At 35.6% G+C, this 15,459-nt stretch overlaps 1 protein-coding gene across 1 annotated transcript; it reads left to right on the plus strand.

The window, feature by feature from the left end:
- The first annotated feature begins 297 nt into the window (after positions 1–297).
- Positions 298–6,014, plus strand: HDAC1 (histone deacetylase 1). The gene is made up of 9 exons (XM_046620589.2): positions 298–469; positions 1,000–1,112; positions 1,217–1,334; positions 1,930–2,303; positions 2,414–2,561; positions 2,650–2,935; positions 3,025–3,253; positions 3,364–3,454; positions 3,567–6,014. The coding sequence occupies exons 1-9, from the start codon at positions 421–423 to the stop codon at positions 3,635–3,637; spliced, it is 1,479 nt and encodes a 492-aa protein (XP_046476545.1). The 5' UTR covers positions 298–420; the 3' UTR covers positions 3,638–6,014.
- Positions 6,015–15,459: the final 9,445 nt, after the last annotated feature.

Consider the following 15,459-nt stretch of genomic DNA (forward strand, 5'->3'; position numbering starts at 1 on the left):
CGAGACCGCTAGACAGAGATAGCAGTATCAACTACGGGTGTAAGACAAGGATAGCACCAGGAATGGCGGAATCGAGGTTCAGGGTACACTTGCTCCGACTCACCTCCGACCTAATGCTCAGTCTATGTTATATAGTCTATGCAGCGACCATGTGTTTATCGGGTTTGTCATGGGTTTGTCGGAGCTTGATGCAGCGTCTTAACGGTCTCGACAAACTGTTGAGCGAGGGTGGCGCTGCGGGTGGTTTGACCAATAACTAGACTTGGCATAGGTAGGGACGCCTGCGCTGCCTTGCATTGCTGTCTGTACGTACGTGACGCTAGTGACGCCGTGTCCTGTTGAGTGAGCCGCGCTGGGCCAGTAGTGCCTGTGTATGCTGTCGCGATTCAGTTCGGTATAATTGGTAAATAAACATCGAAAATGTCCACAGCACCGCACAGTAAGAAGCGGGTCTGCTACTACTACGACAGTGAGTATTTCAGTACTTCTTTTAGTTTGATCAAGGCGACGCGATCACCGTTTCGTCAGAGAATCCGTGTTGTCAAACTGTTCTTTGGAGTCCCCGCTTTAATGTACCCAAGATCCTCGCAGCATTTCGCTATTCTGTATTTGATTGTGCTAATCGAGTCTTGGATCGCGACGATATTCAGCTATTTCGGTGAATCTTCACTCCCCGAAGCATCGGGGTGCATCAATACCAGTTTAACGGTACTTTGAGGCTAGAGATACGGTTTTTCGAATGTTAACGCGAGAAACCCACTGGCCGCACGCCGTTGACCGTAGTTTATGCAGGAAGTCAGATATCGGCCATTCCTACGGTTCAACGGTACTCGTATTCGCGGGTCTCTCGGCTGCTTCATCCCCTTTTATCAGAGTCGTTCTGTGTATCAACTGAAAACTATTTCTTTGAAGTCCTAATACTCAAGCCTATTTGCTAGCGATATTTTTACCCATTTTTAAATCATTGATGCATTTATTTTTTCCCCCCATCCCAAATAGGTGATATTGGAAACTATTACTATGGCCAAGGACATCCCATGAAACCGCATCGCATAAGGATGACCCATAATTTGTTACTTAATTATGGACTGTACAGAAAGATGGAAATTTATGTAAGATATTTTTTTAAGATTCTTTCACTTTTATCCAAACTTCAACTACCACGAACAATTGTCTTTATCCTTTAATTCTTTGTTTTCATATACTCTATGCTCAGCGACCACACAAAGCTACCGCCGATGAAATGACCAAGTTTCACAGCGACGAGTATATCAGGTTCCTCAGATCAATCAGGCCCGACAATATGTCTGAATACAACAAACAAATGCAACGCTGTAAGGACGCTTGATATATTCAACTGAATCATTGCATTTTAGAAATATTTATTTTGCATTTAAAGAAAACTAACCTGTTCATTATCTCCAATCTGCAGTATTAATGAGTTGAAACTTTTACCTGAAAGAAGTGCTAATTAAAATTATTTAAGCAACATAAAATAGTATTTCATATTTTTAATTTCTCATTGTAATAATGCTTCGGTTTGCTTTCATCATGTCATTTTATCCCAAATATTGACCCAAATGGATTCAATATAGTTTATGTATAGATGATGTTCATTGAAAATTGTAGCTTTTATATTTCACCCGTTTAGGACCATTGATAGCTTATGCAAAATCTTTTTCTGATTGCGGGTCTTAACATTCAATTATATTCTAATTTTCATTTTAGCCAAGCATAAAATGAAAGGAAAATATAATTTGAAGGGATGAAAAACAAAAGTAGTAATGTCTAATTATTTAGATTATCCAAATTCTTTAATTCTTTTATTCTCAAAACAAATATTATTTTAATGGTCGTTTGTTTGTTGATCAATATTTCCTTGTCTTTAGAACTGTAAGGTGACTATAATCTGAATTTCTTCTTATCCAGTCAATGTGGGGGAAGATTGTCCGGTGTTTGACGGCTTGTACGAGTTTTGCCAGCTATCAGCAGGAGGCTCAGTAGCGGCTGCAGTCAAGTTGAACAAACAGGCATCAGAAATTTGCATAAATTGGGGAGGCGGGCTGCATCATGCCAAGAAAAGCGAGGCCTCTGGGTTTTGCTATGTCAACGACATAGTCCTTGGTATTTTAGAATTGCTCAAGTATCATCAGAGAGTATTATATATTGACATAGACGTTCACCACGGCGACGGCGTTGAAGAAGCCTTTTACACAACTGATAGGGTAATGACAGTATCGTTTCACAAATATGGAGAATATTTCCCTGGTACTGGTGACCTTCGAGATATTGGTGCAGGAAAGGTAATTAGATATTTTGATCGTTTAAAATTTACAGGCTGAATTCGTGATCCCCAAAAATAAGTTGAACGGAAATTTTTCACCCATAAATGACCTTTTTTTTTTACTCCTAGGGTAAGTACTACGCAGTCAATATTCCTCTGAGGGATGGAATGGACGATGAAAGTTACGAATCGATATTTGTACCAATAATATCGAAAGTTATGGAGACGTTTCAACCGTCTGCAGTTGTTCTGCAATGTGGTGCTGATTCGTTAACAGGTAATTGAAATGTTTGTAGTTTGGTAAATCTGGTCAAGAAACAACGCTATCTTACTCAATATTTAATGTCACAACGATTCGATTTCAGGTGACAGACTTGGCTGCTTCAATCTAACGGTCCGAGGACATGGCAAATGCGTCGAGTTTGTTAAAAAGTACAATTTACCGTTCCTCATGGTAGGTGGCGGTGGGTACACCATCCGTAACGTTTCTAGGTGTTGGACATATGAAACATCAGTAGCTTTGGGATCAGAAATAGCCAATGAACTGCCCTACAATGATTACTTTGAATATTTCGGTCCCGACTTCAAACTGCACATAAGTCCCTCTAATATGGCGAACCAGAATACACCTGAATATCTGGAGAAAATCAAGTAATTAAAATTATTTTATCATCGTTTAACTGCTACAATTGCTTGTCAAAGTCAGACGCTCAATACTCACAAACTAATTTTTATTACAGAACGAGATTATTCGAAAATTTGAGGATGCTACCTCACGCACCAGGGGTTCAAGTTCAGGCCATTCCTGAAGACGGCGCCATTGTCGAGGACTCTGAAGCCGACGAGAAAGTAAACCCAGACGAAAGACTGCCGCAGAGAGATTTAGACAAACGAATACAGCACGAAAATGAGTATAGCGATAGCGAAGACGAGGGAGATGGTGGGAGAAGGGATAACAGATCATTCAAGGTAAAAATTGACTTAAATGTACCAAAATAGAATCATTTATGTTGTGGGAAATGGGTGAATCCATATCACGTCATCAGAGTGTTTAATGAATTCAACCAATTTTACTTCAGGGCTCCAGAAAAAGGCCGCGACTCGAGAAAGGGCAAGAAAGCGGTGATTCAGATTTGAAAAAAGAAGATGATATCAAATCAGAGATAAAAGGTAAGCAGCTGCTGTTACGTTGCGAAGATTTGTATATTTTATGGTTAATTTTATTGCCTGCACGTGAACTCTGCATCGTAGAGCTGATCATTTCTTATTCAATGTCTTCCAGAGAACGAGAAAGATGACAAAGCCAACGTAACGAGCGAAGAGGTAAAGAAAGACGGAAGTGTGAATCCCTGATAAGAAAATCCGCTCGGTTAAGTGAACGATTGAATATCTATCCAATTCAAGTCTCGATAGGTTAGGAATCACAATTGAAAAGAGGAAAAGAAGAAGTACAGAAGCAAGCAAAAAGAAATGTGAATCTAAAACTGAAGGACTGCGAGATAAAATGTGAGACGTAACATGACAACGTAACATTTTATTTCGTGTTTTTTTTTTTCTCTTTCACATAAAAAGTGTACAGATTATTTAACAACAGTGTTTGCACGTAATTTTAATAATGATATTACTGCCATTTATGGTAAACGCATTCAAGCTCTGTATGTCTGAATGTATACCACCACGTAATATTGTGTTTTAAAGTCGGACGCTACAAGGTCGATTAAATGGAACGATAAAAAAAAATTAATTATGTCCTAAACAAGTCAAGACCATTTATAGATTTAGATACACATATTTGTAACAGTCTGTCCATACGTCAGCTTCTTAAATATGCAAAAAATTAATTACGAAAAAATACATATTCGAGTCTTTGAAATTTCTATAAGCTGTGATAGATTGCAGCAGTGCTGACCTTGATCGTACGTATCACTGGCTTAAAAAGAGAAAAAATAGTAACAACATTTGAACAAACGTTATTTTGTAGGTACACATTTAATATAATGGAAAATATCGTTCCCGTGTCACTTCGTATAAAGCAGGATAAGTTCAGCAAAAAAAAAACCCGACTACTAAAAAATTGTGAAGAAGATTCGGGCTAGTTTCATGTCAACTTCGGTTTTTGGTGTAATGAAATTTTACGAATTTATCATACCTGTTAGGATATACGATTATCAATTACTGTCGATTTGGTTATGATACTAGCATTTCTATAAACAGTAGTTGGTTGAGACACAACAGAATTTCTTGTGCGATCACTTATCAAGAAATGAAATATCAAATCTGAATAAATTTAAATGAAACTGATTTCTCTGGAATTGAATTTACTGGAAAATCATGCTGATCGGAAAAATTAAATTACACTCATGACGTTTTGTTTCTCGTCAACTTAAGAAATGTACCAAAAGTCTATAATAGGGACGTTGATAAATCTACTAAAATTTCTGCACGGTTTTCACGAATTGGTTTCGACTTTTTATAGTTTTTCAGTCGTTTTACTGCTTAAAAATTAGGTGATGATAATTATTTGAATTGATGTATCAAATTTCCATTTGTAAACTAGTTTTCTGTATGATTGGATTTTGTCGTTTGTCTTCATACTGATTAAAATCATTTGTGAATGAGCCATCTCATTACTTGGCTAAAGCGCGCAATCAATAGTGAATAATACTATAAATAACTATACAAGAATTTCTTCCTCTCACTGTACATAGTATAGTAGATCAACCTGATATGAAGAAGAAAAATATTTTACGCAATAAAGTTTCTCCTATGCGTAAAGGTATATTACTTTTCTGGAACTGAAAGAAGAGAAATGAAGAAAGGATGATAATTTTGTTTTATTCAATTAAAAAATATGAATACGTAGATGACGATAATGTGCTTAGACGATCTCTGCTTGCAAGTAAATTAAATGTTTTCCTAGACTAATTCAATTACGATTATAGACAGCACTACGATGATCGCAATCTCGTTATTCTTGCAATTGTAATTATTACCGTGCGTAAGTAGAAACTCAAAGTCTCGACGGAAACAAGGAATATGGAATTATCATATGTAAAAAGAAGAAAGAGATTCTAGTATCATTTTCTTGTACTATGCACCTTACAGGCTACCAATATATTATTCGTAAAAATCAGTGAAGGAATCGTTTTTATTTCTCACAGGAAATTTGCTGTTTACAACTTACAGCTGATTGAAATTGGCCAATTTGCTAGGATCCGATAGCTCCAAACAGAGTTGGCCATTACTCATGCGCCCGGCAGCCGTCCTGAATCATCAGATGCTAGATTGGTCAGTTTTAACTAGTTGAAATTCGCAAACAACAAACATCCTATCAAGATTTTTATGAAGACCTCATTGGTAGCCTACAAGGCGATAGTTCTGGGCAACCCTGTATATTTCATATTGTCAAGCTGCTACTATCCTAGTTTTGAGAAGATTTTTAGCGAGTGCTTGGTATAGGTAACCAAATTCACCAACGTATACGAAACAGCAATGTAAGTCGCGTAAAATATGTTTTGGTACGTTTTGGTGCACTTTGGTACCATACACCAGCTGCGAGCAAAAATCGCCCTCAAAGAGACCGAATAGATATTTTGACGATTTGGGTATCGCCCTTTGACCTCTTGAGAATAAAATACAATTACTACCTTAATGTGAAAAAAAAAAATGAATTGATGTAATATGAAAAAAAATTTCTCGGATACGAATGACTATGTTTATTTGTATTCAAGTGTAAACAACATACAAGAATGTTTTTGAATATTTATAATAAAAAACTTCAGAAAATCGATTTTTTTTTTAAATTCAACCCATAGTCTTTGACTTAGCACTTGGACATAACTGAGATGACCAGTAGGGATGAACTCCGTTTGGACACCAGCCGCTTGGATACCAGCATTATTGGACACAAGATTTATTGGACTTAACCCCGATTGGCTCATGATAGAGAGCCAAATCAACTTACCCCTCGCCATACTTATCCGACATGCTAGGTACACAACGGTAAACGAAGTTGTAAAAATATTGTAGATTTACAGCCGTTGTAAACTGCTGTCGGAGTGCATCGTAAGCCGGATAGTGAAAATAAACGACACTCACGAGGACTGTTTTGTTTGCTAGTATCTACCGAATAACAGAATTATAATTTGTGGCTATTTAAAACTTTTTTCCAATTAAAATATACATGCTACCCACCCCGTTTTTCTTGGCTTCGAAATATTTGAAATAGTACGATGTGATGGGTTTAATCCAAGCTGTTCCCGAAACCCGTAAATAGTTCCAGTTTAAAAAATTAGGTAAAACGCGGTCGAAGTTTACCAGAAAGTCATAAACCAGTGTCTTATTTTGATAAAGAGCTGATAGCAACGTCAAAAGAAGTTTGTTAGTAGGTTGAGAAACGATGCAGACTTTGTAATCACTCCTAATTGAATATAAAAGTTTTGTACTTACGCATAAATCCACAAACACCTAGAAGCAAAGGCAAATCTTGAACCCGACCATTGCAAATTGAATTGCTCGTTATGGTAGGCCAAAAACGGGATTTTATAATCCGGGCGCAGGCGTAAAATCCCGTTTTCGGCCTACTATAACGAACAACTTAATTTGCACGGGATTTTATACGTGCACCCGGATTATAAAATCCCGTTTCACTTTACACCCATGACATGAAAATAGCTATTGGGGCTTGGGTGGAATTATCGAGTATATTTATCAGTATTTACCTGGGAGACACAGCTGCCGTTATTCAGGCCCTATTGGTTACCTGTTTTGAAATTTATCATACGGTATGAGAAAAGTATGCTTTCTGAATTCGATGAATTAAGCACAAAATGTGGGAATATTGTGTGATATTCTCTGTAAAGGGTTACATCCGCACATACATCGCGTTTCCAATCCTATTTTGGGTGGTGTTGTACTTTTCTCTCTGCTTCCTCACGTATCAGGGTAACGAGAATCGCTTCGTAGTTATAATTATATCTATAATAATTAAGCTGGCACTTTCCTCTTTTCTGTATCATTGCCACGGTAATATTAGGAAAAATGCATATTCGTGCTTTAGCGTGTCAGTTTATTCAAAAAGGGTAACACTCCAAAAATATAACACAACCAAATATCGTTTGACTGTTATTATTATTGTTTAAGTGGACGTTTCCGTTTAAAAACTTCAAGAATTCGATTTTATTAGCATTTTCTTATAGTTTGGGGTCCTCAGAATGGGTCTCATGTTAATTTGAAATTCGTGGAACTCCCATAATTACAGAGGCTTAAAGGCTGCGTTGGGGCCCGCAGGTAGTCATCCCCATGACCGTTGTACATACCTCGACCGTTATGTCCATTGTATACCGGCCTAGGTAATTTGAAAGATAGAACAATTGAAAAATACTGGAAACGACGACTTTTGTATAAGCAGAGAATACGGTTCTCAACTTTTTTTCTGTTTTCTCATCTATCGGTGCGCTTGTCATGTGTAAGACGTGTCAAGAAGATATAACTTTTAGTGAAGCGAGATCTCGTAGATTGGGCTTCAAAATAGCGATGAAGTGAAATTGTGGTTCAAATTGTACAAACTCATGTCCTCTGATTAATAAGGATTTCGAAATAAACGATCGAATAGTTTTTGCCATGCGACTTTTAGGCATTGGTATGAAAGGAATCGCTCTATTTTGTGGCATAATGGATATTTCTCAAGGACTTAGTCCAAATGCATATTGCCCAAGTCTGTAAAATATCTGTAACGCGAGTCAAGAAGTCTGTGACACCCTAACGAAAAAAGCAGCCGAGGAAGAGAAGGAAGAAAACATTAAGCGATGCAATCCTCCGTCGGAATTGACTTCTGAATAAGCGACTTCTCTTCAATATTCTTTTTTTGAAGCTGAGGAAGGTGGTTAAACGACCAAGAATCTTCAACGTGTTTAACAGTCAATCCAATTATGTTAGTTAACACCCGTGCTAAGAATTTAGACATTTTATATGTTGGAGAATTTATGTTTGAAACAATTGGTCGAAGCGGTATATTGTCCTTATGTATTTTTGGCTGAAAATAAATACGTGGTGCTAAAGAGTTGGGACATTTTAACTGTTTGGACGGTTTTTCATCAATGAAATTCTCTTGTTGCCAAATATTGAATTGATGATTAATACGTTTTTCAATCGACTTCGTTGGATCTTTGTTCAATTTCTGGTATGTGTTAGTGTCATCAAGGATGGCCTCACTCTTTTGTTTATAATAATCATTGCTATCCATTAAACCTGTGACATTGCCTTTGTTAGCTTTCGTGTCCATTAGATCTTGGTTTTAGAACTTGGTATTAGAACATCTTGAAAACAAAACACTACAAAGTTTAAACTTTGACGTGGCCTTTTATCATAGATATGTAGATGACATGATCACGTGTGTTCATAAAGAAAATTTGCAACAGTTAGTTGATAAATTCAACATGTTTCATCCTAGGTTTCAATTTACACACGAACTACAAGTTAATAATGAAATCAGCTTTCTAGATCTTTTACTTATCAATAACAACAAGATAATAATTACTGTCTGGCATCACAAAAAACGTGGTCAGGCCGTTATATTAATTTTAAATCTCAACATGTATTACAATACAAAAAAAGTGTTGCTATAGGCGTTGACTGACGTGTATAAGGACAGTTGCCCTAATGGGCTTCGATGTGACAACTGAAAATCGGGGTTCGCTTGCGCCCCTTGAGATGTTCCAACAGTAGAGTTGAGAACTTATTACAGAACATCAGAGAGTTACCGATTTCGACATCATGCTGGCTGCATTCACCTCGCGAGTAACACAGTTTTCGCAATGGTGAGCCCAAGCCAGTACGTAGCCTGTGTGTACTTACCGACTTGAATATGCGGTTTTAATTTTCCAGGAGACAAACTAGATTATCTACATTAATCGGCCATGATATAAAAGTATAAGAATTATTCATTTTGAAATGGGATTCTATTCGACACGCGCTCGATGTATTCCATAACATTAGTATTCATAATTATGCCAACGACTTTTCATTTGCTCTATCGATCTTGAATTTTCGTAGGCATAAAATCAGAACGCTGTTTTAGCTAGTCGCAAGTGAAGTATTTACGTTGGGTAGAGGAGCAGAATTGTTTTTCGAAAAGTGTTTGTATGGAAAAAAATTCAGAGTAACTATAATACATCACGGATGCGCTGATTTTGATCGAGATGTAATGGATGCTCCGTATATGAGACAGTATTTAGCGCAGTGTCCCAATTTGAAGACCTAAAAAGGTGATTGTCGGCAATTTTTTTTTTTTTTTGGTAGGGAGAAATGGAACGAAGCTTCTTAAAACTTCGAGTGTATTTTAACACATGTTTGCACGGTACGTGCGAAAATTTTTATCATCCAGCTGTGGCAGAACGGCAGCGTTATTATCTGACCCGTTAACTGAAGAATATATCTTTAGCCAAGGGCTGCCCATCGAAGGGCCTAGCCGCTTGATTCTGGAATCGGTAGGAGAGGTCAAGTGCGTATTTCTTGTCTGAAATGTAAAAACTAAAATCATTATACATCATATGATGTATGATATATGACGTATGACGTGTGATGTATGATGATATGATGATGTATGTATGATATACATCGTCCATCATACATGTAGTCCAGGAGAATAAAATTAAGTTCTATTCTGGAATAACGTAGGTTAGCCGATTTTTTTGAAGGTTAATTAGAGACGGACGAACATATTTTCACCTATGCCCCAAAAAGTTAGGTCCGGGTTTGTCCGCAACGATTGTTTAAACTTGTGAGACCCCACATTTTGTTAAATAACGTCTTTGTTATGGGTCATACACGAAAACTGTTGAAACAAAAGTTGTTCGTCTCATCATTCTCGATAAAACAAGCTATCGTGAGATCAGTTTCCTCTATTTGTTTAATTGCAAAATGCAAAATGCGGTGGACAAAAAAATTTACATTTCTTGTTATAAAGTGATGAATAAACAACGTGTGGATTTGAAACTCATGGTACAGGTAATATGAAGTGTCTTCAAAATTATAATGCAAGGCTTTTTTGGCTGTGTTATATAGTTGAGCGACAATCCGCGACAAGCCAAAATCCGTATATCGTCTGCCCTTTCTTATGTGATTGGCCCACGGGTTGCCAAAAAATCATGGAGTCAGTTCGTTACTAGTACTTTCCATAAATGAAAAAAAAATTTTTTTATACTCGAAAACCTCAATTTTTGGGCGACTTGAAATTTTTTGCTTTTAAACAAATAGAGATATCTTCGAGAATATTCATATTATTGTAAATATTATGATGGATTGTACTTGCCCTTCATTTTACGAGTTATTTAAAAAAAAAAACATGAATATCTTGATTAGAACCGGAGATAACGGTGTTTAAGTGTTATTTTCTTTAATGTTGTTGTAATTAATATTGGAGGGGAAAAAAAATATCAGCTATCTCTCAACACACCAAGGAAACACCGTGATTTTTTTCAGATCTTTAGGTGCGTTGTATCTAGTAAAAAAAAATTGCTCAACGTTCGTCGAGCGGCGTTAGTCGGAGGAATGAAGCCGGGCGGCATGGTGGGGGGGCTCGAGGCTTCGCGCGCCCGGCTGTTCTCACCGCTTAATTATCAACTCAATAACTCCGTTAATAATTATCGTACATTTTTTTTTTTAAGCTATACAATTTTTTTCTCAACAATTCGAATCTGTAATTAGATTTTTAATATTTATAATATTTTTTTTTCTTTTGAATTTTAGTCATATTCTTAGGAAATATTGCTATAAATACCTTTAAATATATAATATCTGTGAATTTTGAGATAAAATGAAATTAAAAAAAACTTAATTACGGTGTTGTGAGTATCTATACATACATATATACATATATAATGGAAGAGCGAGAGAGATTTCAAGCGTTATAACGGGTTAATATAACATAATAATGTAATAAATAATTTTATCATATAAGATAATATGTATACACAATTTCGAGCGAAAAAAAATATGTATGGATAGTTATAGTCACATGTTCACCATTATTTTATGTATAGTAACATTGAATATAATTGACGCTTAAATCAGTTTCATTTTTCCTACCATTACCCTGCGTATTTTTAATTTTTTTCCTTAATTTTGGACGAGTCTAGTGTATAGAAATATATATATACATGTGAGGAAAATACGTATTTCAAAGCAAAAACCCGTTACAACGCTTGGAATCTCTCTATCGCTCTTCCATTATACATATATGTATACATATAGATTTAGGTTTTTTTGGTGAAATTTGGCATGAGAAAAATTCAGGCATCTGTCATAAAAACGGTCTTTACATTCAGGTCTTGCAAGCAACTGAAATTTGAGTGGTGGGGGTAGCCGCGTTATGGGAGACGAGCGCAAGCGTAGCCGCCATGTTGAAATAGCGGTAATTCAAAAGATTCGTACTGTTCTGATCAACAATGGCTGGGAAAGGAATATTATGTCCACCAACAAATAAATTATTGGAAGAAACCATCGATGGTGCTTCACTTACTTATGATTCGGTTGAAGCTCATAATTGTGAACAATTGAGAAGATGGCTAAAATGTCATGGACGTCCGGAAAAAGGAGAAAAAATTAGCTGATTGAGAGGTTAGGCATCAATATTTCTTTACTATGTGAAAACATATAAAAAAAATTAATGTTTACATTTTTATTCTAATTAATAATGTCAATTAATTTTTTGTACTTGAAAAAACATTGTAGTTAACATGAATATTACTCATGGAAATAATTTGTAAAATAAGTCATTAATATTTTGCGGTTATACATGGCATAATTAATAAGCCAAATGTAAATGTTATACTGAATTGAATATTTTTAGTAGTCTTTATTATAAATAATATCTTTAATACGAGATAATACATGAAAGATTTATTAAATTTTTTATTAAGATTAATACATTTTTATTATTTTATATTATTCATACTCTACCTGTGCAGCTGCTAAAATATTATCTTTTTTTGTATGATCAGATCCATTTGCTTCTTCCATGTCAACTCTTTTATATTTTTCAAATAAGCTGGTTCTTTCTTTGATCACCTATAAACAGGTTTGAGGTTATAACTCCGAAAACTATATTTGTGTATAAATTATTGTATACCTTACCTTATTGATTGATTCATCAATATTTTTAAATTCTTGACAGCTTAAGGAATCAGGATTTTGTTTAGTTGGACCACTTTCTCCAAGAAAATGTAGTGAGCAAATATAAGTAGAGTCTTCAGGGGTAACCGTGCGCAGTGAGTAAGTGTGCGCACCCTGTTTATCTACGAAGGGCAGAAGGGAAAGTCGTGATATGCGTAGGAAACTGAAACGTACGGTAACAAAGACTTAATTCATGTTTAGTATGAGGAAAGTTATATGAGTATCTATCAAAAATCTCGGTCTGGGGCAAGTGTGCGCGGGTAAGTGTGCGCGTTCGCACACTTAGATACCCCCGTTGTTTTATGTGAGAAGGCAATGAAGTTGTTGTAAAAAAAATTGACTAATGATGTTTTTTTTATTTCAGTTTTTGATCACAATGCCACGTGGCATGAACAATGTACCTTTTATGAAGGAGGTAGTTTTGAATGTGATCGCTGCCACAAATAATCCTCGTAAAATTATCAACTAATTCTAAAGTTTCTTTTAAATTTCTAAAATTGCTCTAAGTTCATTCTTAGGCATCTGATTTTATGTGATTTTATTGTAATAAGTCGATCTCGCATTATTTATTTATCTAGTCTTCAAAATAATTTGTTATTAAGAAGTCTATAACTATTCAAGAACAATGCGCACACTAACCCGCAAAGCGGGTCAAGTGTGCGCATTTTGAATTTTTTTCATTAACCATTTTTTCTTTCCAATTGTCAAAGTTTTATGTGTTATTACTTAATTTAATTATTAGTTCAATAAATGCTTTATCATATGCATGGGTTCTTTTGTCCTTATTTCCTTTTGTTCAATTTTTACACGAACCTAAATCCTTAAGTGCGCACACTTGACCCGAACGACTCTATCCTTGGTAACATCATCAATAGATCTAAAACCTCGGTCACTTCTGCCGCATTTTTTCACCCATAATTCACATTTTGCACATGAATTTATATGTAATTTGCTTGAGGATTTGATTATCTTTCAACGATATTCCAGACAAGGCTTTGGAAAATTCATAAAATAATATGTATTGCCTTTAAATGATTTGTACCGTGTATCACTTTTATACATATAGTTGATATTACGTTGAAAAATAATGGTTATCCCTCCCAGATTATAGATGAAATTGAAAGAGAAAGAGTCCACCGTGTGTACAATACAATTAATTGGAATATTGATAAGGATTATGAAAAAATTGATGGTTCTAATCCATGTTGGAAAGTTGTCACCTAAATTTAAAAAAATTCTAACATGATCCGGGGGTTAACGTAACATGTAAGATCACAAATAGTACTCAATCTCTGTTTACTTCTTTAAAATATCAAATTTCAATTGCTAACGTAATTGACAGTGTCTGTCGTATCGACTGTTTGGACTGTGATAAAATATATATTGGGCAATCCTCTCAACACCTCAAAAATAAGATCAGTGATAATAAATCAAAAATTAAATGTGGTGATCAAGATAGTTGTGCTCTTGCATCACATTCTTTAATGTTAGATCACAAGTTTGATTTTAATCACGCCTCTGTTATTACCACACAGAACAATTGCTATAAAAGAAACATCAAAGAAATTATTAACATTAGTAGAAATAACAACATAACATGTAACCAAAAAACTGATATTCAGCATCTAAGTCATTGTATCATGATATAATTTAGTTTCTATTTCCCACCTATGAAAATTTGACTTTTGTCAATTTTGACTGATCAAAATCAATTGTCAAAGTGTGTACCGACCTGATCTAATCACTTCCTCCGAAATGGCGCTGAATACAACACCTTAGCCTGTAGGATGTGAAAAAAAAATAATTTACTAAATAATCTTAATTAATCCACTCAATCTTTTTGAATTCCTTAGTATAAACCATTTTTATGTATTTACTTGTAATCATACCATTGTTACATGCCAACTGGTATCGACGGTGGCGCCCACTCTATACCCTTACCAACGTGCAGTTACCAGAAGAGAACCTCATGTGCTCTTACCCATAATTCTTAGACTAATACCGACATGCACAATTACCATAATGACGTGAAATACCCTTATATCAATAGTTCGATGCGCTACATTACCGTTAAACTTATATACATGTATGGTACACTTAGGGACAAGGAAAAATTGTTCTTCTGTTTCAGACGACTGGGATCGCCGCAACCCGTAAGCCCGATTGGACGAGCGTCTCACGTCACAATCTGCGTAACAGCGTATAACTCGGATAGATTGTAATAAAGTATTTTATAAAAATTTGTGTTGCTAGTTGAAACATGTCTTAATATGTGTAAAAAACCCCGGCACTGTAGGTTTGATAGTTTGCGCAAAATTAATTCCTAAAAATGACTTGAAAAACAAGCTTCTAGACGGTGATGACCCCTAAATGATTATTATTATAATTGTATTGTAACTAACGGTGTAATGTATTGCTGTAATTTGTTTGTCTTCTAAAACATTTTAAATAATACACACAGTGCGCACAAATTTCTTACACCAAAATCTAAGTTATATTTTTCAGCTGATGGAAGGGTAAAATAATTTTCAGCTGCTGAATAAAAGTGAAATCAGCATTCAATTTCACAACAACGAATCAGTGATGAACTTTTCCGGTGTTGAAAAGCAGTGGTCAGTCGACAAATGGTCAACCATTATTCAATTTCGCAATTATATCCCGATTCATGTTCGATTACTGGGATTAGCTGCAAATAGTAATCGTAAGAAATCTTTGGTGTAATTCTGATCCGCTGTTGGCAGTGAGCTTAGACTGCTCGCAATCGACGCCTTTCGCAAAATTACGTGAATATAGCGCCTGGATATATTTATTTCGTCATTTTTCATATCATCACGAAAAATGGACTTGAAGAATACAAAGGGGTTGACCTTCCTTTTCTTCGAGTCAAATAGTTCATAATTTCACATTTGAGATTGAAAGTTTCTAAAGTCGAAGGTCCTCCCGAAGGACGAGAATCGCTTGGCCGCAAACATAAAAGTCACAATAATTTGGATGTTCCGGAT

The sequence above is a fragment of the Neodiprion pinetum genome, chromosome 4 (genome assembly GCF_021155775.2).
Source record: "Neodiprion pinetum isolate iyNeoPine1 chromosome 4, iyNeoPine1.2, whole genome shotgun sequence".
In the NCBI taxonomy this organism is placed as follows: domain Eukaryota; kingdom Metazoa; phylum Arthropoda; class Insecta; order Hymenoptera; family Diprionidae; genus Neodiprion; species Neodiprion pinetum.